Raw genomic sequence first — 26345 nt, 5'->3', positions numbered from 1 at the left:
ACTGCACTCCAATATGAAGTCAAGTTTCAGCAGCAACCTCTACTACTGCAAGTTTACCTCCACATGTTTTTCTGTCTATCAACTCAAAGCCCGCAGGACAATCACATTCATAGCCTATAACCATGTCTCTGCAGATATGAGAGCAGCCTCCATTGTTCACCAAGCATTCATTTATGTCTGGAAGAGAGAAGAATGATCAGAAATGCCACTCTCTTACAAGTCTTTTCAGAACTGTTGTGTGCGCTTGGAAACATGGTTGACAGAGGTACTGAACAGACATCTGCAATGAAAGGGGAGCTAGAGACAGTTTCTAGATCAGAAGAGGACCAAATAGAGTGGGTGCTGCATGTCTACATGAATTGCTTTACTACTGAAAACCAGGTCACAAGCATATTACTTTCTTGGCTTCAAAACTGATGTCGAGAGTGTGTTGCTGCTCGATGCTATATTTAGAGTTCCCACCTTGAGTAGAAACTTACAAAAACTGAAGTCACAAGTAGGGATGGCCGAACTCACCATAGCTCGCTCTCTGCGCCGCTAACCAGACTCCTGCTGGCTGCCTGACCCTGCTCACTGCATGTGGCAAGCCGCTGGGCAGTCCATGGGCACCCGGCAAGCAGTGTGCAGCTGCCTGCTCCCTTGCCGAGCTGCCATTTTGTCCTTTTTTGTAAAGGGCCATTTACATAAATGGCAGGCGTAAAGCAGCCATTTACGAAACATTACATGTGTAAATGGTCCATTTATGCCCATATTTCATACATGACCTCTTCATGGTCACCATTTGCATAAATGCCCCTTTATGAAACAGCCGAGTCACCATTTTTATGCAAAATGGCGGCTTGGCGAGGGAGTGGGTGGCTGTGTGCTTGCCCAGTGCGCACTAAGTTGGGCAACCGCGGGGATCCACGGACTGGTCTCCAGGGGGCCAAGCTAGCGAGAAATCACCAAGCTTTGAGCCCCAATTGGACACCCGCACCATCCCTAGTCACAAGCTAGTTAACAGAGTGGTTCCTAGTGACAGTAGTCCTACCTACTTTGTCTACAACTTACTGCATTCATTGAGAGGTTCATCACTCCAGTCTCTGCAATCCTGTTTCTGGTTGCACACCTTGTTGGAATCTATGCACTCCCCACTCCTGCACCTGAATTTGCCAGGTCCAGTGCACTGATTAGCTGGAGGGTGGAGAGAAGAGGGAGGCAATATTAAAGGAATGGCTTTGTTCCCCGCTCAAAATGCCACATTGCATGACTTAGCTGATTACTGGTGTCAGTTTTATGGATTGAATAATATCTTTTGTTCTACAACAGGAATGTTAAAACATTGAGGGGCAATGGCATCAAGATCCCACAGGGGAAGGTGTGAAGAGGTAAGCCTCATCCTGATGCCACCCCTCCAGGAAAACCTCTAATGGAAGACTTCCAGAGCCACCAGGTTGTCTAGGAAACAGCACAAGAAATATGGCCTCCAGGTTTCAAGTCACTTCATAGCCATATGGTACTACCCAGTTACCTGCTTGACAGTTCACTTCGTCAGATCCATCTATGCAATCCCTCACACCATTACACTGTCTGGTTCCATGAACACAGCTGCCATCCTCACATCTGAACTGGTCAGGTCTGCATGTCCGAGAAGCTGGGAGAGGGAGAGAGTACTGAAGAACTAAGCTTAGAGCTAATGAGTGACAAGCAACAGTCTGCCCTCCATAGACAACAGTCCATTACTTACGGCAATTGACTTCATCACTTCCATCCTTGCAATCAGTGTCCCCATCACAACGCCACTTCTTGTGAAAACACTCATCTCTTGAGTCACACAGCATCTCGCCCTCGCCACATTTCACAGTTCGGACAGGTTGGCGGCCACACTGCTCTGGAGATTCATCTGACCAGTCAGTACAGTCGGCTTCACCATCACAAACCCAGTTAATTGGGATACAGGTGTCACTTTCACTTTTGCACTGGAACTCACCTACTCTACAAGTAGGTGCTGCACAGCCAACCTCATCACTACCATCACTGCAGTCTTCTTGCCCATTGCAGGTAAAGTCTTTTGAGATGCACTGCCCATTGGCACATGTGAAATCTTCTGGACTACAAGTTATATTGGCTAAGGAAAGACACAGAATTAGATTTACCAAGTAGTACTGCTCTGTAGGAAGAAACTGAATAATGTGAACAGAGTATCGCAATCTACACCTATCAGGTTAATTTCTACACCAAGTTCAATGCACTAGATGGTTTGATTTATATCCATGAACACCGTACTAGCAGTATGGTTTGACCATTAACTAAACTGCCATTTAATCTAGCACCTAAATTAGTCGAGGTTTTTGGTACTGTAGCAGAGTTATTTATAAAGGCAGCACTTTTAAATTTAAGCATGTAACTAGTAAAATTCAAGTTAAAAGCTACAGGAAGAACTGCTGCCTAATGCAAGAAAACACCTCATGTAGATCATTTGACTGTAGCCTTGCCGTTTCTATCTATACAGTAACAATTTCTGCTTTTAGAATGTTTAACATTCTATAGGATGGCAATTTGGACAGGAAGGCTTTGTAGTTCATATAACATTGCCTTTTACTGGTACTTGTAATGGTCCAGGCTGCATTTCCAAGGCCAAACTTTTGACTTACTATTTAAACTAACAAGCATCCTGTATTAGCCATTAATGCTTAAGATTAGTGGTGTACTGAGTTGAGATCCCACAGCATTCTCAGAAACACTGATGGGGAATTTTCCCAAGACCTATTTAATTCAAGAGGCCAGAAGACTACAGACAGAAATGCAGCCCAAACTGATATAGAACCTGATGTCTGAGTGCCAAGTAGTATTTTGTTATGGCCAATATCCCATGCTCACTAGTGTGGCTGGATGCTTTCCAATTCACATTGTTGCTAGATGTGATGTGACCTAGGTGGCCAGGTCATGCCTGCTCCATCCTAAAGAACTCTGGCTTACCACAATCATCTTCATCTGTACCATCACCACAGTCATCTTCACCGTCGCATTTCCAGGTCACTGGGATACACCGATTTGTTCGAAGACCACAGCTGATTTCACCTATTGCACACTTCCTTGCATCTGTTAAGAAGTGATCAAGAGTTCCCTCAGAAACTGCTTCAAGGTCCTAGACTGAGGACTCAAGGTTTCTATTCAAGTCAGCTTAGACAGTACAGCTTGCACTTTTATGCAACATATACTTGCAGCTATGCATGAAAAGCAAGGCTAGTCTACGTTTTGCTCTCCTGTTCTACCTTGAGAACTGCCCTCCCAGAGCAAAGCCATCCTGGACACCTCTATCCCCCGTTAGCATATTAGCCAATACCTTGCTCAGGAAGACTTCTTTGAGGGTCACTGCTCATTTCTTTGTTTAATGTTCTATGAATACGACTAGCTCTTTCAACATTTAAACCAAGTCAACAGCCCATTTGAGCCTATAATGCAGGGTACAGATTCTGGAAGTGAATACTCTTTAAGATTCAGCAGTGGCTTATGCCAAGTTATTTGGTAATATGTTTGGTGGCCATGTTACATTATTTATCATGAAGCAAGTTCTGAGTTCACTAATATGACTTTTACCTCAAGGTCCAAGAGCCAGCCCAGCCTTCCCCAACCTGGTGCCCTTCAGATGTTTTGGACTTCAGCTTACATCAGCCCCAGCCAGCATGGCCAGTGGTCAGGAAGCTTGGGAATTGTAGTCCAAAACAAACAGGGCCCCTGTAGGGGAAGGCTGGCCTAGTCTTAAGTTGCAAGTAGATGAAGACTTGATTACATGCCAGCTGGAGAACACCAGACATATGTTTGCTATCTCAATTCAATCCCACCGCACCAGTCTCCTGCCCAATTGCTGCCTTAATACGCCAAACGTTAAGTATATGCCACCTGCATAGCCATTTCACCTACTTCAATTTTAAGAAGGGATGGCATTACAGCTGCCTTGCGACAGAAGAGCAAGCCTACTCACAGCATAGTTCAGAACGTTCGTCAGAACCATCTTCACAATCAGTATCCCCATCACAGTGCCATCTGTTTGGTATACACTGTCCGTTCTGGCACACAAAATCTGAGGCAGAACATGTCTTCTTCACTGCAAGGATGAAGTATCACACTGAATTTGTCAGAAGTGTAGGAACTCAGTGGCATGTTTCAAGTACTCTGCTTAATGGTTGTCCAACAGTTTCCATCCTAGAAACTCATAGCAGCAATACATAATTGATATCACAATGGAATGAAGAGGTCTAAAAAAAAGCTCCGAGTTCTATTTTTAAAAATATTAATTGCTAAACCAGCTTTCATTTATCAGCAGGTCTCCACAGCCAGCTGCACCCTAAAGAGATGAAGAGCTAGATGCAGCAGCGCATCAACTGAACCTTATTGCACTAGAAATGGGAAAACCAAAAGGCAATAAGGATGCAACTCCCCCACCCCCAGTAAACCTCAAGTACACACGATCTACCATTTTATGTAGAACCACATGTTTAGTTGAGTAAGCATGTTCCTAGTTAAACAGCTGCATCATTTCATGTGTTTGGGAGTGCATAATTCACAGCAGTCTCAGGTAATTTTTGTTTATATTTCACCTCCTACACACACACACACACACACACACCCCCCACAGGCAAGTAAATGCCAAAGGACAGACATATGTAGCAAATTTGTTAGGGATACTAGGTGTGTGAGCCAGTCCCCAAAGGGGAATAGTGCCAACCTCCAACAGCTTTGAGATGCAACTATACTAGAAGTTGGCAAAATGCCAGTCACCTTGTTGCTTTAAAAGAGGAAGACCTCCTCTATTCTAACACTTCATAAGGTGGTTTCTCTGTCTAAAGAGGTCTCTCTGTCTAAAGAGGTCTTGTTACAACAGTTTAACACCAAGCAGAGCAATCCCACAAGTGGGAACAGATCAGGGCAGAAAAACCACCTTATCCAAAACCCTGCTGAGCTTGTGCCAGCAGGGCAAAAGAGAGCAAGGCATTTCTTCTCACCTCCCCTTTTATCTAGGGATTCCCCTGCCACTGGTTGCCACAGGAAGGCAATTATGTTTTGGGTGAATGGGAAAGGCTATGGATCCTGTGGATCTAAGCCTTCCCCCATCTACCACCCACATGCCCGTGGAACACTCCCATTTTGCATTTACCAACAGACAAGCAGGGGCCATAAAAAACTTCCATGACAGCTGGGAGGGGTTTCAGAGGTTAGCTCTCCATCTTCACACTTGGGGGGATGGCCCCTGGGCTGACTTGAGACCACAGGATTGCAGCCTAAAATATGCTAAAGCACTTCACTGGCTACAAATGGTCAACGTATCTGAAGTTTATTGAATGTGCAAATTGCGGCATTTTTCTTTGGTACGGATGGTGTGTCTAGCCCAGGTCAAATTGTTTTATTGCAATTGTATGAAGCACAGTTCTGATCATTGACCTTAAGTACTGTGAATCTCCATAGGTAGTCATTGGCAAAACCAGTAGTCCAACCCCAAGATACAGATTATGAATAGCTTTCTCAGACTCCTTTTACTTGGTTGGATGCTTTGATAAGCCTGTTAAAGGTGGAACCCATTATTGCAATCATTTTGCTCTCCATGGCTTTCTGTCAGCTAAATAAGCTCAGACAGAGCATGTCGGAGGCATGCTGAAGTATTTGCCAAGCTATTTTACTACCCAGAGACTTGTTCAGTGACCATGTAAGTTCTTACCACAGGATAGTTCATCACTGCCATCAGAGCAGTCTTCATCCCCATCACACCTCCACACCAGAGTTATGCAGCGGCCATTATGACACTGAAACTGAGATTCATCACATGGTATTCTTGTACCTTGATTTGAGAAATAAGCTGCAGTTAGACATAGTACTACTTTGAGGCAGCGTAACAAGTACATCAAATGCATCCTTCACCTGGACGAAGCATATTTGTATCTAGGGTCAGGACTTGACATTCTGTCCTCTGGTAATGTAAGCTGTCATAGGAGGCTTTTTCTAGTCATGATGAAGAGATGATTTAATGTTCTTTTCTAACAAACAACTCTCAGTTCACACAGCTCAAGTCACATCACACTTTTGGAAAACAACGAGTTTGCCTGGCCCAGGATTGGTGAGTAGAAGCCAACAAAGCCAAAGTTCCTCATGTATACAAACCATTAGGGACAGTGCTGAAGCAAGGAGGCCCCACTGGGTAGCAGTCTTGCCATTCAGTATTACCCAGCCACCATCTCAATGGTTGTTTGTATGGCCTTCTCATTTTATTAAAGCCCCCTCACATCTGGCTAGCATTTTTCAACAGTGTTACAAAATACAGGACCACTTGCAGGTAGAGGTGCATGTACATAAATCTAGGCTAAGTCACCTTGCCTAACTTAGCTGTTAAGGTTTCAGGTGGCAGCCCATCAAGCAAATCATGCTCTGATGCATGACTCTAGCAATGCAAACATTTTGCTGTCATCTTGGAGAAGAGTTTTATTATATATTTGGGATGGGGTGGGGGGAGAACAGAAGACTTAAGCTTTTGCCATACCACCAAATACAGAATATAGATGTATGCATAGCAGATTTATAACCCATTGTAAGGCGAGGAATGCTCATGCCCCTTTCTCTTTATACCGCTGAACAAAGAAACCTGACCAAGTCTTCAAAGCTGGGATAGGTTAGTGGCAGTGGCAGGTATGAAGAAGCAAGGTTGAAATCCTCTTCTCCAAAGGCATGTCTACAAAGCCTTTTCAGGATGGAGATGGTGTTTGAGAACAGATCAACATTGGAGGAGATATGTGGGTAGGAACAGAATAGGGATTGGATTCAATAGCTGGTGAAGCTACAGGGCAGAGAAAGTAGAAGGCAGCATAATATTGTTCCTGGTTAGGTTTTATTTTTGAAGTGACTTCTATGGAAGACCAACATGCCAGATCAGCTATGCTGCCCACAGCCTGTGGTGTATACAGAATTGCACTAGGAGTTGATGAACTGGTGTATACACACTATAAAAATTAGTAGTGTTTCAAACTCAGTGGAGAAGCAGGTTGCCCTAAAAATATGTCCTCATGAACAAAAACGTTAGTTGGCTAGATGTTTTGATGGGCTCTGAGATATATTCTTGTTCAGCCCCTGTGCAGTACAATACACTTTTATAAGACCATTGGTTCCTCATCATCCCCCAAATGCTAGATGAGAATTAAAAGGGTTGTATCCCATGATGGCTTTGCCTTACTGGAAAGCACCTCTGTTTGCACAAATTGGGACACCTAATTTTCCTGTTCCCGCCTACCTACTGCAGCCCATTGTACCATATTGCATACTGTTTTGGAGGGTCCCCAACTCTCAAGAGCAGCTTTGGGGGCGGGATGGGAACTTAAGTGGCTAAGAGGAAACACTGAAAATCAGGTGCTTTGCATGAGTGCTTACACAAAGGCAAAGCCACCGCTGGATACGACCTAACCTCCTCCCTGGACAATAGTGGAGAAAACTGAGCAGGGACAAGAATCCAGCAACAGAAGTTTGTTTTTAGTATTAAGCAGGAGGAAAATTTTAACTAGCTCATGCTTCTGAAAACTTAGCTGACTCAATTTAACTAGAAATGCTCAGAACCAAGAGGTCAGTAAAAGCCTCTGCTACTATAGCAAACAGCCACATCCCCAGAACATGTCATCCTGCCTTAGCTCCTGAAAGTGGTGGAAGAGGGGGACATCCTCTGTAAAGCCTCTAGAATACAGGCCTGCTTTAGAGCTGCTTCCACTGATACGAAATGTGCGAGCAGCTTGCATTTTTGGATAACATACACATTTCAAGTGCTTGTATAACTCACATAACACGCTGCTTGCTCTACAGATTGGATAGGGATATTTCCTCCATTGTAAGTGTTAGAAGCTCTAAAGCAGGGATGGGCAGAAAGTAGATCTCCAGATGTTTAGTTCTTCAATGCCCAGCATTCCTGACCATTGGCCATGCTGGCAGGGGCTTCTGAGAGTTGGTCCCAAACATCTGGAGATCTACCTTTGGCCCACCCTGGCTCTAGAGGAACCAACTTGTGCAGTTTCCAGAATGCATACTGAAAGCTGCATGAAAGGTTACTCTTGGGGGGGGGGGCAGTCTCTAACATTACACCGATTTAAGTCAGGGCTGCATGTAAGACATCAGCTACAATGGCAGCTTCTTATTCCACTCCCCTCTTCTAGAAGACATGGAGCATGCTGTGCAAAGACATGGAAAAAGTGCATCGCAGCAAGCACAGAGTACTCATGTTCGTGGAGCCAGAAGGAATAGCCACCATCTATAAGGCTACAATAATACATTAATGACTGGTAGCACAGTCTTATTACCCAGGTTACAACTGCATAACATGTGGTAGTTGTCTCACCTGTTGGTTGCCACATGGCCAAAAGACAGTAATCTCTTTTGTTTAACATCAAGATCTGGCATATTTTTAATCAAGATCTCAGTATAGTGGCTACTCAGCCATATATACAAGCACAGGACACTACTGTCCAACCATTGGTCCATCTAGGTCAGTATTACTGACACTAACTGGCAGCAGCTCTCCAGGGATTCAGGCAGGACTCTTTCCAAGCCTTTGCTGAAGATGCCAGGGATTGAACTTGGGACCTTCTGCATGCAAAGCACGGCCTCCATCACTGAATTACGCCCCTTCCCCAATGAAGTTGATGGTAACATGTCAATGGGCTTTATTTCCCATGATGTGCGACAGCTTCCTCTTGCTCAGTCTTTACACATGAAGAGAAAGGACCAACTAGCATTTAAAGGAACTGAAAGCAGACGTGTCTTCTTGCACAGTATTCTAAGCTTCCACTTGTTGTTCCCAGGGAGTAATTATGCTCTCCCTCACAGCACTTACTCTCTTCTTCCCCCAAGCTGAGCTGGCAATACATTCACTGCCGTACAGTCAGACTCATCTGTCTAGAATCACGCTGAAACAGGATATAGGCATTTTTAAAGGCTAAGGAAGTGCAGCATGATGAAAGGCTCTCCTAATTTGTTGCATCATTTAGATGTTTACTTTTGCCACTTCAAGGTTGGCAGAGCACATTTATTTTTAGCCCTCACTAAAAAGAGCAAGTGCTGTTCAAGTCAACTCCTGACAGAACTCCAGTATAAGATTTTGCTTCTCTTGTTCACAAAGCACTCAGGAATAAGTTCCTGGCCAGAACTCAAACATTGTAGTATTTCCTGCTTAGATACAGAGAAGAAGAAATATGGGCAGGGACCCACTTGTAGAAATGTAGATGTTAGGACAATCTCAATTACACAATCAGAGCTTTTTTAAATATTAGGAACACCAATGCAAGGTCCCTCTTCCCATTTTGTCACGCATCAACTAGACTGGTTAACATTTCAAGATAAGGTGTTGGCCCAAGATTAAATGGAACCTTTTAGTAATAGATGTTATTTCTGAGAAGGATGTTGTGAATTATCTCATGATCTACTTTGCCAAAGCACTGAAGTTTATTGGAAGCTATGAACCAGAATCTCAGGTTTCTAGAATTATTTCCATTCCAAGGGGAAACCCCTGAACATATTAATATCCTTAACTTAAGCAGGATGTTTCCAAATGCCAGTGTTGTGGTTCGTATCTTGGTAACCAATATCCCCACAACATTTTAGTGGAAAGGCTACCTGAGGAGCAGGAGGTCCTTATAAACTTCCTATACGGACCAACACTAGGTCCTTATAAATACCAAGTTACAACAAGTACATAGCACTTGCTTCCTAACTGTACAAAACACTTAGAGAGTTGGGGGAAATAACCAATTTTGCATCTTCACAACTTCAGAGGGAGGCCTTTTGCCAATTGCACAAACCCAAATTAACTTACCAAGAGTGATTGGCTACTGTAATGAACTAGGGTCATGCCAAGTCTAGATGAAAACTAGGAAGTAGTTTTAGTTTCTCCCTCAGAATAGCTCCTGCAGCCCTATATAGCTTTGGATGGCAATAGATGGAAGGGATGAGGGCAGAGAATGGCTTGCCCAGGGCTACCCAGCAAGTCCGTCACCAAGCTGGGATTTGAACCACAGACTTCTGGTTCATGGTAACCACAACTAAGATCAACCAAGTCCTGTATTTGAACATTAATCCATGAGTGGGAGCATACCTTTTACGTACTTCTAGCCATAGGTTATACGCTCTTCCAATCAGTTTACTAATTTAACTGATCCTTTCATTCTACTCAAACCTCCCACTTTGCATAGCATATAGTCCTAGCTAAAGCAAGGGTGGGGACAATGTGGCCTTCAACGTTAGATTACAGTCCTCATTACTTTTGACCATTGACGGCGTTAGCTGAGGCTTATGGGAGTTGCGAGTCCAACAACACCTGGAACACTGCAGGCTCTCTGTCCTGGGCTAGAGCTAAATCAGAAGCTGGTTGCCTTACAACTAGCTTCCCAGTGTGACACCTGAGGGAACCACAACATCTAAGCTTAAGGACACCTGGCCCTGCAAGGCCTCCTGCCTTTCCTGGATTTTTTTAAAGACCTTCTGGACAGCTGGCATCACTTCAAAATGAAGCACCAGGCTTCAGCCAGTGCCACCTTCATTTTCTTACAATGCCTCACCTGGACCCTAGAGGCAATCTTAAAAAAATGAAGATGGGTGCCTGCAGACCAACACTCCACTCTGCAAAGTACTCAGAAAAAAAAGAAAAAGGGACCCCACTGTCCCCTGGTAAGCTTGGGAGAGCAGTGGAAAGTGATCTTGTGGGACAGGGTGGAGGCAACAGGAGCAATCATGGGGGAAGGAGAACGGACGGGTGTGTGTGCGGGGGGGAGAGAGGGGAGATCCTGGATGAGAAAGAATATGCATTTGGCTGATGATCCATTTTGCCTTCTGTGAAATGGGAAAATGTAATTTGTTGTGATTTGCAGGGATAAATATGTGGTTAGACATTTGGGCTTCAGACTCAACCTCTATCTCCTGTACTCAGTTTCTTTGGCATATTACTTATCCTTTGTGACTATAGCTATGTGATGTGTCCATGGCAGCCATTTTGTAGTGGTGCCCACAACAGGTTCTTATTTACAAACCTGCCCATGAACCCAAAAAAGTTGGGGACCACATCCTTACAAGACAAGCATATATGAAAGAGTAGTTATATTCTGCACCCTTCTTATTCAGTTTAAATTCAATTTTTGAATAGCAGCATGCAACAGAGTTTCCTCACACACAACAACCCTTTAAGTGAGCCAAGCAGTGCCAGCCCCAGGTTTTTGAAGGCTCTTGGGCGAGACACCCTCAACAGGACCCCTCCCTCAGTGAGTCTACCTTTTCACTGCCACTGTCTCCAGCTGCTCTCACTCCTTATCTTCTTTCATCATCGCTACCGCTTGGTTAACAGGCGGAGAGCCAGTGAGCAAATAAGCAACTGTATCTACTGCTCCTCCTTCTCACTACCGCTGTTGCTGGAGCCAGAACGAGAGGCAGGTGAACAAGCATGGTGTAATGATGAAAAGGAACACGTCCAGGAGGCTGTCAGTGAGCCCCTGCTGGGATGTGGGCCCTTGACAGGTGCCCAATTGTGCCTACCCTTGAGCATCAAGTCTAGTATGTAAACATAGTTCTGTACATTCAGCCTTCGGTTCAAGGAAGTTGTCTGGGTAAGCACTATGGAAATCGTGGCATGAAAGTTCAGAACCGAGCTAGCCTTTTTCACTTACTACAGTAGAGTGCTTACGTGAAGTATGCTTAAGACAGGAGCCAACACAGTCAAATACGTTTTAGGATATTCCTGCCATTGTATATCTGAAGCCATCTAGGACTTGAGGGCTGTATCCAGCCAAGTAAGAGTTACACAGCCTGCTCACAGGGAATACCATACAGGGAAGAAGAGTTACTACCTTGGCAGGTATTTCAAAGGTCTCACTTTAATAGGCTAACATCAAAACAAATCAGAATTCTAGCAGAGACACAAATAGCTGATAGGGCTGACTTCTACAAGTCCACTTGCTGTAGTTGTAACCATAATGTCCAGGATATGCTGTTTCTAATCAAATTTCTTGGTAAACTCAAAGGGAATCTAGAGACTAAAATTTAGGTTAGGGGGCTAAGACAACCCCTGCCTTCAGCACTTGCTCAGCCAGATGAAAAACTAAGGTTTATACTTTTGCTGCCCAATACTTGCCTAGAGAAGTAGATAAAACTGGCCTAGGTAAACAGGATACCTCTCAGCATTAAGTACTTTCAAGTGTAAACCTTACACCACTGGCATTGCTAGCAGGCCCACAGCAGTCAGAGCTCAATCAGTCACTTTAAGGCTCGGAGCTGGTTACTCAACATTATCATGAACCCTAGTCTCTCCTAGTTTTATCTTAAGCTAGACACAGTTCAGATAAGTGGGGCAAGTTTAGGAAAACAGCATAGTTTCAAGCAGTTGTTTCACAGTTCCACAGTTAAAACTATGGAAACTACACTTCTCCACTGACATCATCCAGCCTGGTGAGGGGCAATGCGGGCCCCCACCTTGAAAAGGTTCTGCACCCCTGGTTTAACACTCGCATACTAAAGTGTTGTTTTAGAAACCCTTGTGTACACACATACACACATGTCTGGAGAGCAGAGCAGGTGCCAATGCCAACCAAAATAGCACTCAGCCAGGGACCAAACACACATGCATTGTTCTATGGCCAAGCAGTACTGCTACAACCGTCATTCCTGATCGAGTTACCGTCTTTCATGTGGGTCAGGCCCTCTCCCTTTCGTGGCTGTTCCGCCAGCACCTAGCACCTCACCTTATCAATGACAGACATCCATACTTACATTACACAGGAGTCTTTAGGAGTTCATCACCCTCTGCTAGCAGCAGATAGAAGTAAAGTTCTGCAACCTACACAGTATCAGGAGCCATCAGATATCTCCTTCAAACAACATGGAAGAGGAAAAGAAAGCGGCTTTTTCTTCCACTGACATTTGAAGCGCTTGCTTGCCTACGGGCAGAAGGCTCTGAGGTCTTACTTTTAGAGTTAAGGCAATGGTAGCAATACAGCAACAACATGGGAAACAAAGAAAGCCCCTGACCTACCTCTCCAGGGCCCAGGCTCTTCTCTCCCACGCACCCATACAGAAAGAAGAGATCATCACCCAACGCAAGGATTTCCCCCATCACGACTCCTGTCAAAGCCAATTTCAAAGGGAGCCCCTGGCCCCATCCCAGCCTGCATCTTAATACTGGGAAGATGGGCAGCATTGAGAAATGGGCCTGGGCCACAGCTGTTGCGGCGTTTATGAGTCTCCCCTTGGAGATTATTATTAATGATAAACGGCATAATTCAAAGACATTTTGTTAGGGGTCCTCTCTGAAGAACACGAGGGAGCCCAATGCTGTTTGTCCCCCTCAATGGGGGGGCGCGCGAATGCTGTTTGTCCGCCTCCTCAATGGGGCGGGGGGCGCAGAACCAAAGCAAGCGCGCGCTGGTCGGTCCTGCCTCCCCCCGCGCCCCCTCCCCCGCCCCCTCCCCGTCTGCAGGGTTCCCACGCAGGGAAGGCTTCGAGCCACGAGCGCGTGGGGGAGCAAACGGAGCTCCGTTTTTTTACTCACCGCGCGCCCCCCGGAGACAAGCCGAAGCAAACAGCAGCCAGAGCCCCCACCGGGAGAACGTGTCCATCGCGCGACGCCGCCTGCCGCCGCCGCCGCGCCTCGCACAAGCTCGCAGCGCGCAGGGAGGAGGAAAACCCAAGGCGGGGGGCCGGCCCTCCGCGCGCCCCCCTCCCCGCTCCTTCTCCCCTTCGCAAAGGCAGGGGGGGACGCAGCCCGCGGCTCGCGCGGTGCTCCAGGCAGGGTGGAGACGGGGGACGCGACGCAGGCGGCGACGAAGAAGGCAGTTCCAGCAGGCTATAGAGACATGCACGTATAAAATAAATAAAACCCAGGAGGCGTCGCGCAGGGCAGCCCCGCACGCGTGCACACACACACGGACGCGCGCGCGCGCAAACGCCCCCCTGCACACCGGTTGGGCCGGTGAGGAAAACCCGAGGAACATGCACGAGAGGGGAGGGCGGCTGGGCGACGCTCTTATACGAACCGCCCCGCTCCCGTCGCGGTCTGGGCTGCTGCCGGTGACTCACGGGCGCCTGGGCGGCCTCTGGTTGGCTCGCGAGCGCCTCCGATCCCACCCGCCTGCCCTAATTTCCTGATCCAGGCAACCTGCCGCCGCAGCTGTGCGCGCTCCAGACGGCCGCCAGGCGATGCCTTGCTTGCGGCCGATAAGGCGCGCAGGTGAACCTCTGCTCCGACCTGCAGCCGCCTCCTGCACACAGATGAGCCGCGCAAGACTCCTCTGCACAGTAAGTGGCTTTCCCCGCGAGGGAGGAGATGCGGGGTCGTGATTCTACCCGCATGAAGCGGCCTGTGCCCGTTAGTCCCGTTCCGATGATTTTCTGGAAGTACACACGACGGCAAAACGTTACTGCCTGTGCTTTGTTTCTCTCTCTCTCTCGGTCCCTCCGCAATCGCATGCGCTGTATATAGCGTGCATGCGGTTGTGGAGGGACCTAAAACGTCTATGCAACCTGATCCTGGACAGGTTCACTTGAAAGCTCGACTCAGACCTCTGGGGTTCTGTCCCGAGAAGTATTGCGCAGGATTGCAGCTGAAGCGTACATTTACTTGGAAGTAAGGCCTGCTGAGTTCAGCTGGACTTACTCCCAAGTAAGTGTGCTTAAGATTGTGGCCCTACCGCAGATTCTATGCATGTATGTGCTGTCATTTAGTTCGGTGAGACTTGCTCCCAGGATCGGTGTGTTTATCACTGCAGCCCCATGCATGCCTACTCAGATGTACAATAGATGTTATTCCCAGGTACATGTATATAGAATTGGAGCCTTGGAGCCTTAAGCCTCTTAGGGTGCAATTCTGTGCACATTTAGACAGAAAATAATCCCACAGCTCCCAGCATTCCCTGGCCAGGAATGTTTTCTGTCTAAACATGCATAGGATTGCACCCTTAGGCTGCAGTTTCATGCCCACTTAACTGGGAATAAGCCCATCAATCTCAATGAGACTTCATTTTGAGTAGACTTGTATAGGATTGCTGTGTTGTCCTCAGCATTCCTGTTCAAATTGGTCCAGAATGAGTGTCTATGAATGTGACCTTCATTCTTTAAAGCGGTAGCTACCATCTTCCTGGACTGCAGCAGTTTTCACTGATGGATTCATAGAATCATAGAATAGTAGGGTTGGAAGGGGCCTACAAGGCCATCGAGTCCAACCCCCTGCTCAATGCAGGAATCCAAGTCAGAGCATCCCTGACAGATGGCTGTCCAGCTTCTTGAATGCCTCCAGCATGGGAGAGCCCACTACTTCCCTAGGTAATTGGTTCCATTGTTGTATTACCCTAACAGGAAGTTTTTCCTGATGTTCAGCTGGAATCTGGCTTCCTGTCACTTGAGCCCATGATTCCGTGTCCTGCACTCTGAGATGATCGAGAAGAGATCCTGGCCTTCCCCTCTGTGACAATCTTCCAAGTACTTGAAGAGCGCTATCATATCTCTCCTCAGTCTTCTCTTCTCAAGGCTGAACAAGTGTGCTACTGACATCAACAGAGACTGCTCCAGAGGAAATGGTATGATGGAGGGTTGCACACCTTTTTCCCCTCCCCTGACAGATGTCCTCGTGTCCTGTGTCTTTTTGACAGGTGGAAATTTAACAGGTGCAGCTCTTTGCATCACACTGCACTCATTGTCAGCAAAGGCTGCACTTGCTGAATTTTTGCCTAACACACAGCTGTCAAGCTTCTGAATGCAAAGCATATGTTCTACCACTGGACTAAAGTCCCACTTTTACCAAGCATGGAAGTGAAGATTCTAGTGTGGCTTATTAGCAACTGGGATACAGAGCAAGAGATAATAGTTATTGGGGCGCACAGATGTGATCTTGCTCCCAGGCCAAAGACATTACGCAGAAGTAAATCCCAGCAATTTCAGTGGCACGCTGAATTCACACTGATTCACGTTTTATGCGGCAATAGTGTTTGCTAGAGCGACACTGGTATTCAGGCTATTTCCCCTGAAATAAACATGTAATATATGAAGGCGGAAGAACGTATTTAAAGACTCAAGGAGGGCTGATTGGCTGCAGTCCCCCTGGTACATTTCCACTGCATGTTTAGGGACACATGTCTGCCTTTGCACGTTACATGTTTACTGCCAGAAACATCGGTGTAACATCACTGCAGCTGCCACTAACACAATGCTTTAAATGTGCTACATCTCTTACTTCTACATAATGTATCCAAAGAACCTCACAGCTAGGAATGTGGGGCTGCCCCTCAAGGGGCAGCCCCTACATGCCATGTGGCAAACTACTTTTGACAGTGGTGGGATGGGGGACTCTCCAAAGCACTTTACTCAAGGACACAGAGGTCCGCTGTTCTGTTCAAAGAAAAAGAAGTAAGCAAAGCACTCGCGTTGGGAGTGCCAGTGCTCTTGAACACACCGGAAGTATCTCTTCGGGTCTCCACCAATATATTTAGGCTGGATTAGGGTGCCTGTAGCTCAGCCTTCCCAAAACATGGTGCCTTCAGATGTTTTGAACTACAACTCCCAGGATTCCTAACCATTTGCTGGTACTGATGCGAATTGGAGTCCAAAAGGCACTAGATTGGAGAAGGCAGCTGTAGCTGTTCCACTGAAGCCCGTGTTTTTGTACATAAGCGTATTCCATTAACTTCAATGGTATCAGACCAATTTAAAATTAACTACAAGAACATCTGTTTGAATGGCTTGTAAATGAATCACTGCCATAGTTTGTACGTGAATATATTTATCTAGCAAAACTGTGCTGTAATGGATACTGGTTGGTTGCCAGAGGTCTCCGTCGCTTCTTACTTGTTTTCTTTTTTGCATATATGCCACGTGCCTTTCACATTAAACAACCTCCCCCCCCCCACAAACACAAACCCTTGTCTTAAAATAATATACTCTATGTTTGATGATAGCGTGTGTGCATGTATGTATATGCTATTCTTTCTTGTAGTGTTTCTTATTGGAATCCACATTTGAAAACTTTTATTTCCCCAAGAGAAGGGACTTCCACAGCACATATGATCTCATGTATGAACATGGTTCTCTTTAGACAGAATCTGACTTGGAATACTTGACCCTGCTATTGAAGGAGAAAATTGCTGCTTCTGCTTTCGCTTGTCTTTGATTACAGTTAATTGTTAATTTTATAAAATGAGATGGAGGGAACCTATAATTAAAGCTTTAGCTTGCATTTGAGAGAGAAACATTTTCATTTGTACAGTTTTAACATTCAATTATAAGACATACAACACGAAGGAAGTAGAATACAGGGAGCTGAATAAAATACATTTTATTCCAGTTGTGGTATATTTTTTAGAACTGATATTTCTGGAAGCCACTTGAAAACTCATAAATATCATTGACTTCAGTAGGATTCATTAATTGCAAGCAGTTTCAGGATTGGCAGGTATTTGTTTCACTATGCACCTTATGGCAATAGACCTGCTTATTTCTGTAATTTATATCAAACTTGTTTTGAAATATGCAAGAAGAGCTTTAATTGGTCAAATGCCAAACAGGGAGAAGAAGAGACCTCCTGGTTTCTCTTAATATATAATGCCATGCTAAAATGTTGTTAAGTGAAAATACGCTTCTATAGGAATATCGTAAAAGCAATTTACTATAGTAAAAGCAATTATGGTTTGAATATTTTGCATTTTGCAGGATCCTAAGCATTATTGCAAAACGTGTTACCAGGAATCACTGGAAATACGTTCCCTGAGAGAAGGGTTCAGGTCCTGCTGGAGATGCCAGTGAGACAAGGCTAATAAAATGGCACACAGCACACTTGTGCATGAAGGAAACAGGCTTTTCTCTCAAGGGAGAGGGTGAGGAGCTACAGGGATAAGGAAGAACAGAAACAACATCAGTACAGTCAAAGGAGGCAATACTATGAGCTGCTTGATATGTTAGTCGGCATGGACAGTGCACTGGGAAGCAGAAGATGTAGGGCTGAGTCCCACATGGGGAGATGCAGATGTGGTCTCCATATGTCAGAGCTCACCTTTGGGAGCACATAATAATTACAGACAGAAAGAGGGAGATGTGGCAATCCTGTCTTGCCCAGTGGGATGGGATTGCTTCCCAAACTGCTTGTCCTATTTTCTACTTCTTCCAGATCATCCAAAAGTACTCGGGGAGCTACCCCCTGAACATCACGATGCCAAAGTCTGTGTGTGTCTGCATATGTCGCAGGGGGCGGGGAGAGTGCAGAGAAATCTCAACATATTTAGTTAATATAAACCCTCCTGCCATGATTTTCATGAGATCCAGAAGTGGTAGGTTCTCCTGCCAAGCCTCCTGCATTTGGCACAGCAGTAGAACAGCTCTCCTACACACGTGCATGATGATGGGGTGGCAGTGGTGGCGGTGGAGATACTGTTGAGTATCATCTTGAGGCTCATCTGGGCTGTAGCCACAAGGGAATATTCTTGTTCCTGTTTATTGAAGAATCAGCTTCTCTCCATCTTTTTCCAGAGAAAGAAGGCAAAGCCTGGAGTTTGCAGAATAATCCTAATAACTAGATTATTAAGCAAAGGATTTTCTTAGTAAGTACTAAGGTATGGAGTTAAGGCATTTTAGAGGGGGGCAGGAAACATTGGATGGTTATCTCTGCCTTTGATGGCACAGGCTGACTATCAATCATGTGTTGATGGTTAGCCTGTGCCTCTGCATGATTGTGTACACTCTATAGGCATGGAAGTTCTCCTTTCAGAACATACTTTGGCATTGTAAATGATTAATGTTTCCTTTCGGATGTTTAGTGAAATGATCTTGTAGACGGTGGAAGATGAGGAAGTTGCCAAGAAACAAGATAAATCAATTGGGCAGAGAGGCAACATTCTGGAAACTGACTAAGGGGGAAAAAAGATATTGCATCATCCGAGGTGCGCATTGTCATTAACTTTGCTTTATGAATCTATTATGAACATGCAGGTACAGAAAGATAGTGTACCTGACGTAGGGGAAGGTTCTTAAAAGAATTTTAATTGCAAACACTATTTTCCTTGCCCTAAAGAAGCCAAAACTGCAGTGTCTCTTATGAAGATGTCACTCTTTATGGTAGAAGATTTGGTTTGATTTAACAAACTGTTAAACCAAATTGACCAAGAGGTCAATTCAGGATGACCTTCTCGACTACACACAGTGTACACAAACTACTACTTTGGTTGTTGGTGATCCAGAACTCTTTGTTTAAAAAAGAACTTTCCTTGCAATCGTCACTGCTCGAGCTCTAACATGGATTATTAATGTCAGCCTACACTTCTTCTTCATTGAGCATTTGTATGCTACTGGCAGGCTGCTGTATGGATAATTCTCTTTATTTGTTCTGCCCAAAACAGAGACAGTGGCTTGAATTTGGATGCCAGTGTGTGTGTAGAGCAGAAGGACAATAGCTCAGTTTGCACAACATGATTAGCCAGATTTGTTTAAAAAAATCTGGTTTATCATGAACGAGGCAGTGTGATGGTGTGCTGCCTGATTGCTTCCTCTGAAAGCAGGAGTGGCTAAAGAAACCACAGACCACAGTTTGTTCTTGGGTTATTTCTCAGCCTGTCAGGGCAGAGATAAGATAGGGTTCCTGATTCACACATAATACTAAGCAAGTCACAGATAAAAGGTCCATAGTTCGTATAGCCTTTCTCACTTGCAGTGGGAGCTGCAATAGCTCAGCATTTTTTAAAAGTCTAGGTTTTCGTGATGTGTGAACTGGACCAATATAGTTGATAATAATGCACAACTCCTTCAAATTGTTCTGCTGGATGCAGCAGATGTTCAAAAAGCCTTTTTGAAACCTTCCCCTTTCAAGCTGCTTTGAAGTTTCTGTAGTGAATTATACTGTGTGTTTTTACTTTCAAGTTCATTGTGACTTTTTTTTCAATAACGTATAATGTAACAATAATTAAAATTGCCACATGCATGCAGCATTTTTCATATAAGGTTCTTGCACAGGAGTACATGTCCAAGGACCCCCCTGCCCCAATTGAAGTAAAGCATAGAAGATCTGTGTGTGCATAAAAATGTATCCAGAGGTCCTTGGATTTTGTGCGAAAGGGTAGACTTGCTAGAAGAATATGAAAACATTATGTATCTGCTAATTACCATTTTTTAAAAATATTTTGAACTTTTCATCTTTAAGCTGTCTCAGGGTAGCAGACTGATAGCAGCCCATGGGGTCAGAAAGCACATTTAGAGTACATAAGGATTCATTTTGACGAACTTGTTGAACATAATGTATAAAGAAGGCCTGAAACTGGCAAGCAACATATTAGGGCTCCTTCCAATATTCAAGAAAAGATGGCAGAGCATCTGTAAGGCCTCTTTTGGGTTTCCACTTGACCCTGCTTGTACAAAGTCCAAACGTGTCCTTAGGACCAAAACATGTGTGTTTGTGTTAAATGTATGTCTAGATCTAAGTCTTCTCATTTTTACTCTACAGTAGGAGCTGAAGGCCCAATCCAGATCTTAAAAGCCTCCCGTAACTCCAGCACTAGGGTCCCAATCCAGATCAAGGGCCCTGCACCTACTCTAGAGTAAAATGAAGAAAAGAAAAAAAACCCACATAGCTGTTAGGCACGCATTTAAAGTAATGTCTTTTCTGGCTCTTACGCTTCACCTCAAAGGAATGATCTGATCCAGAGTGTTCATGTTGGGTGTTTTTTTCATGCATCTATTTCACACGTGCTATGACTTCCTAATGCTACCTTGTTTTTTTCTAGAGCACAAAAGGATCCTCTGCATAAAGCTTTATGGGACAGTTCATATACTTTTCTCTTCTGCATCTGTTCACAAAGATGTTTCCAGAAGTGATTACCATGAGTGCAAACACACTGAAATATTATAGCCCAATGGAAGAGCACATCCTAGGAGCAATTCCTAGGAGCATTTCTCAAGAGACTGAATGATTGAACCACCAGACAAAATATTTTCACAGGAATGTACTTTTTGGACTCATGCCACGCACTTAAAATGTTAAGGCAGAACTGACTCTTTGAGTGGTATGGCTCAGGTACTGTTACCGTCCTGTATTTTTTATACATCACTTAAATATCCAGTCTTCAAGTAGCAACGACAGTTTTTTTTATTCCCCTCTGGACTGTTCTGAAGTTACCTTAGCACCAGGGAACTGCCCGGCACGTGTCTTGTACCATCAGAAGCTCCATGTCATGTGGGAGAACTATGCCAACATCAGCCCTCCAAGCAGCAGGGACAGTACTAGTGTGAGAGGGAACTACATTGTAGGCTCCTCCTCCATATGGGTTGGGGCAGCTGACATGACTGGAACGGCATAGAAAAGACTCACCCTGTACCCTTCAGCAGGTCCCATGCTACTAAAGCAGAGCTGGAAGGCAGGGGCCCTCAGACATTCACCAATGACTGTGATGGGCCAGGCCATAACTCGGTGCTGGAGCACATGCTTTGCCGCAGAAGGTCCAAAGGTCCACCTTTGGCATTGCCAGTTCAATCAGAGGTGTAGAATCTCGAATCTCTTCCAGCCCAAGAGCCAAATTCCATTTCAGAGAAGCTTTGGGGGGCCATATTCATGTGCTGGGTGGGGCTAAAGGCAAAAGGGATGGCGCCAAAATACCAGCATATTTTAGTTTAAAATAAATGAAATGTAGGACAGGCATTTGAGCCTTTTAGAATGGGGAGAAACTGCACAAAATCTAGGAAACCACCAAACTGTAGGTGATTGGGGGAAGGGGGCGTGGCCATCTGGGGACCACTAGGTAGTCTGATGGGGACCCCAGGAGGGCCGGAGATTCTGCGTCCCTGAGTGAAATGGTCAGGTAGTAACGGATGGGAAAGAGCTCCACTGGAAATCCAAGGATGCTGCTGCTGGTCAGAGAAGGTAGGCCACTGTGTGAACAGAATGCTGGACTAGGTTGGACCTGTGGTCTGATCCAGCAGGGCTCTTCTTATGTTCTTATTGTATTGGGCTAGATGGGCTAAAGGTCTGACTTGGTATAAGGTGGCTTTGCATTTCCATATGAGTAATGCTGGTATTTCTGAGGTCCACTAAAAACAGCAGTTATGATCCCAACGTAGCGTAATTGCATTTTATTTGCTAAAAAGTAAATGTTAGGCAAATACAACCCTACTGCCTGCCCATCTGTGACTAAACTCCCATCCATTATTACTGTTTGATAGGTTTAGTTAGAGGTTGCTCATTTGTATCAATTGTTAGCTTATTTTTATTTTTTATTTAAAACATTTCTTGTATGTCTTTCAGGGCAGAAGCCTTTTCAAGGCAGCTTACAGCAATAAAATACATAAAAACAGCTAAAATATTAAAAGTGATAAAAATATAAAAAAATAAAACCAGCAACAACACAATGGCAGTAATAGCAACAACAGCAGTCATATCACAAAAGTAAAGGAAAATCTGATTTATTTTAACTGAGTAATACATCTTCAGCAGTTTACCACTGAAGTCCCAGTTGTTCATCTTACTCTGAAATACAAGACTATGTAGCAAAAAGTGCTAGACTAACCAAAACATAGCTATGCAAGGTTTTTTGTTTGTTTTTCAAACTAGTAGCTTCATTTGCTAAACAAACGAGAGACATATTTTCAGTTTGGACAGAGAATCCCTGAAAAATCTAACTGTAAATTTCTCCAAAATATTGTCTATGATTGGACACTAGTAATGGTGAGAAGTGTCTGGTACAGCGAAGGAAAATGGGACTAACATCATCCTACCATCTTTTCCCAAATCAAGTAAAAAAAAATAGAATACAACAAACAGGAAAACAAGGCAACTGTCCCAAGAATTAAAGGGTATAAACTGTAATGTTAACATCTGTTATCTTCAAATACTTCCTCAAGCACTGTTGGAATTATACTCCAATCCAGGCTGTCAAGTCCACACCCAGTCTTGGGCACAGAAATGCAAGTTACAGCATTCTTCAGCCAATGGATTTTCATAGCTTCTAGCTCATCTTTATTGCACAGTCCTCGCTTTACATAAAATCTATGAATTGTTGGGGTAGTCTACATGATTAGGCTAGCTTTTGCCCTCAGTATAAATGAGGGCAAAAAGGGCCCATATAAATCAGCCTTGGCAAATCAGTATTTGCCAAGGCTGATTTATATGTTTCTTCCACTTCTATATGCCAGGAAGTGATGGGACCAGATGCCATGATCTTAGTTTTTTGAATGTTGAGTTTCAAACCAGCTTTTGCACTCTCCTCTTTCACCCTCAACAAGAGGCTCTTGAGATCCTCTTCACTTTCTGCCATTAGGGTGGTATCGGCTGCATATCGGACGTTGTTGATAATTCTCCCAGCAATCTTAATTCCGACCTGTGATTCAACCAACCCCGCGTTTCTCATGATGTACTCTGCATATAAGTTAAATAAGCAGGGTGACAATATGCAGCCTTGTTGTACTCCTTTCCCAATTTTGAACCACTCAGTTGTTCCATGTCTGGTTCTTACTGTTGCTTCTTGACCCTCGTACAGGTTTCTCTGGAGACAGGTCAGGTGGTCTGGTACTCCCATCACTTTAAGAATTTGCCACAGTTTGTTGTGATCCACGCAATCAAAGGCTTTAGCATAGTCAATGAAGCAGAAATAGACATTTTTCTGGAATTCTCTTGCTTTCTCCATGATCCAGCAAATGTTGGCGATTTGATCTCTAGTTCCTCTGCCTCTTCGAAACCCAGCTTGTACTTCCGGTAGTTCTCGGTTCACATGCTGCTGAAGCCTAGCTTGTAGGATTTTGAGCATCACCTTGCTGGCATGTGAAATGAGCGCAATTGTGCGGTAGTTTGAACACTCTTTGGCGTTACCCTTCTTTGGAATTGGAATGTAAACTGACCTTTTTCAGTCTTGTGGCCATTGTTGAGTGTTCCAAATTTGTTGGCATATTGAATGCAGCACTTTAACAGCATCATCTTTTAGGATTTTAAATAGCTAAGCTGGAATACTGTCATCTCCGCTAGCTTTGTTGTTACTAATGCTTCCTAAGGCCCACTTGACTTCACTCTCGAGGATGTCCGGCTCAAGTTCAGTGACCGCACTATCTTGGCTACCAGGGACATTAAGATCTTTCCTGTATAGTTCTTCTGTGTATTCTTTCCACCTCTTCTTGATCTCATCTGCTTCCGTTAGGTCCCTGCCTTCTTTGTCCTTTATCATGCCCGTCTTTGCACAAAACTTTCCCTTGAGATCTCCGATTTTCTTGAAAAGATCTCTGGTCTTTCCCATTGTATTCTTTTCCTCGATTTTTTTGCATTGTTCATTTAAGAAGGCCTTCTTGTCTCTCCTTGCTATTCTCTGGAACTCTGCATTCAGTTGGATGTATCTTCCCTTCTCCCTTGCTTTTCGCTTCCCTTCTTTCGTCAGCTACTTGTAAGGCCTCATCAGACAGCCACTTGGCTTTCTTGCATTTCTTCTTCTTTGGGATGGATTGAGTTGCTGCCTCCTGAACAATGTTACGGACCTCTGTCCATAGTTCCTTCGGCACCCTGTCTATCAGGTCTAATCCCTTAAATCTATTTCTCACCTCCACTGTATATTTATAAGGGATCTGATTTAGGTCATACCTGAATGGTTTAGTGGTTTTCCCTACGTTCTTCAATTTAAGACGAAATTTTGCAACGAGAAGCTCATGATCTGAGCCACAGTCAGCTCCAGGTCTTGTTTTTACTGACTGTATAGAGCTTCTCCATCTTTGGCTGCAAAGGACATAATCTATCTGATTTCTATATTGACCATCTGGTGATGTCCATGTGTAGAGTCGTCTCTTGTGCTGTTGGAAAAGAGTGTTTGCTATGATCAGCGTGTTCTCTTGGCAAAACTCTATTAGCTTTTGTCCTGCTTCATTTTGTACACCAAGGCCATGCCTGCCTGTTATCCCGGTGATTTCTTGACTTCCTGCTTTAGCATTCCAAAAAGATGAAGAGGACATCTTTTTTTGGTGTTAGTTCTAGAAGGTGTTGTAGGTCTTCATAGAACCGATCAACCTCAGCTTCTTCGGCATCAGTGGTTGGGGCATAGACTTGAATTACTGTGATGTTGAATGGATTCGTACTGAGATCATTCTATCATTTTTGAGATTGTACCCCAGTACTGCTTTTCCCACCCTTTTGTTGACTATGAGTGTTACTCCATTTCTTCTAAGGGATTCTTGCCCACAGTAGTAGATATGATGGTCACCTGAATTAAATTCGCCCATGCCTGTCCATTTTAGTTTGCTGATTCCCAAGATGTTGATGTTCAGTCTTGCCATCTCATGTTTGACCACATCCAGCTTACCTTGATTCATTGATCTTACATTCCAGGTCCCTAAACAATATTGTTCTTTACAGCTTCGGATTTTCTTTTCACCACCAGACACATCCACAGCTGAGTGTTCTTCAAACCTGAGTGCTCATTGGAAGGACAGATACTGAAGCTGAAGCTCAAATATTTTGGCCACCTAATGTGAAGAGAAAACTCTCTGGAAAAGACCCTGATGCTGGGAAAGACTGAAGGCAAAAGGAGAAGGGGACAGCAGAGGATGAGATGGCTAGATAGCATCACTGATGCAATGAATATGAACTTGAGCACACTCCGGGAGAGAGCGCAGTACAGGAAGGCCTGGCGTGCTATGGTCCATGGGGTCACGAAGAGTCGGACACGACTGAACAACTGAACAACAAAGGGAAAATGTATGGTTATAAAAATATGTACAAAATCTGTTTTTTGCTGCCACAACATCTCTCTTGCCTCCTCCCATTAATAGCTTCTTCTCTTGCCTCCTCTTATTAGTAAGAACGCCTCATTAAGAGACAGTGTGGTATAGTGGTTAGATGTCAGACTTGGAGCAGGGACAGCCAGGTTCAAATTCCCATGCAGCCACAAAGCTCACCAAGTGACCTTGGACCAGTCACATTCTCTCAGCCTAACCTACCTCATAGGTTTGTTGTGAGGATAAAATACGGAGAACTATGCATGCCACTGTAAGCTCCATGGAGAAAAGGGGGTTGTAAGTGTAATAAATACGCATGTAGCTCGCTCACAGGTATGTCTCCTCAGAAGTGAGTGCCACTAAGTTCAGTGGCATTTAATTCCAGGTAAGTGTGCATAAGATGCCCTATTACAGTAAGATGGTAAAGTAGATTTCAGAGCTTTTCTACACGAAGCTGTTAATTGGCTGTTAATCCACAGTATTGTCACAGAACTGAAATCCTAGCACAGCACGAAGAGCATTTCCTTTCCTGCTTTTCTGCTACATAACCACTAGGTGGCGGTGTGGTATAGAAGAATAGTGCACATGCACAAAAGGAAATCATGTTTTCTTTAACTTTCACAATTAAATGCAGTATTTTCCCTGCTCTT

General features: G+C 44.5%; 1 protein-coding gene and 1 long non-coding RNA gene across 3 annotated transcripts in view; one reads left to right on the top strand and one right to left on the bottom strand.

Annotated features, from left to right (window-relative positions):
* The window catches only part of VLDLR (very low density lipoprotein receptor), a 24955-nt gene extending 10931 nt beyond the window's left edge, over positions 1 to 14024 (bottom strand). For both annotated transcript variants that reach the window (XM_084834400.1, XM_084834401.1), the window contains exons 1-8: positions 13535 to 14024; positions 5696 to 5815; positions 3965 to 4087; positions 2959 to 3081; positions 1727 to 2107; positions 1511 to 1633; positions 1051 to 1173; positions 58 to 177 (exon numbers count right to left, since the gene is read on the bottom strand). In XM_084834400.1, the coding sequence (XP_084690526.1) occupies positions 58 to 177; positions 1051 to 1173; positions 1511 to 1633; positions 1727 to 2107; positions 2959 to 3081; positions 3965 to 4087; positions 5696 to 5815; positions 13535 to 13976 (1555 nt within the window). In that variant the 5' untranslated portion in view covers positions 13977 to 14024. The remainder of the gene's footprint in view (positions 1 to 57; positions 178 to 1050; positions 1174 to 1510; positions 1634 to 1726; positions 2108 to 2958; positions 3082 to 3964; positions 4088 to 5695; positions 5816 to 13534) is intronic.
* Positions 13959 to 26345, top strand: LOC146352572 (uncharacterized). Its single transcript, XR_014787768.1, has 5 exons — positions 13959 to 14280; positions 15337 to 15557; positions 18783 to 18905; positions 20739 to 21028; positions 25359 to 26345. It is a non-coding gene; the product is annotated as an uncharacterized LOC146352572 (long non-coding RNA).

The sequence above is a fragment of the Heloderma suspectum genome, chromosome 2, assembly GCF_057233095.1.
Source record: "Heloderma suspectum isolate Gila_16-S chromosome 2, 16-S_ref, whole genome shotgun sequence".
NCBI classification, from domain to species: Eukaryota; Metazoa; Chordata; class Lepidosauria; order Squamata; family Helodermatidae; genus Heloderma; species Heloderma suspectum.
Note: the sequence above shows the minus strand (reverse complement) of the source record. Positions and strands in the feature narration are given on the sequence as shown.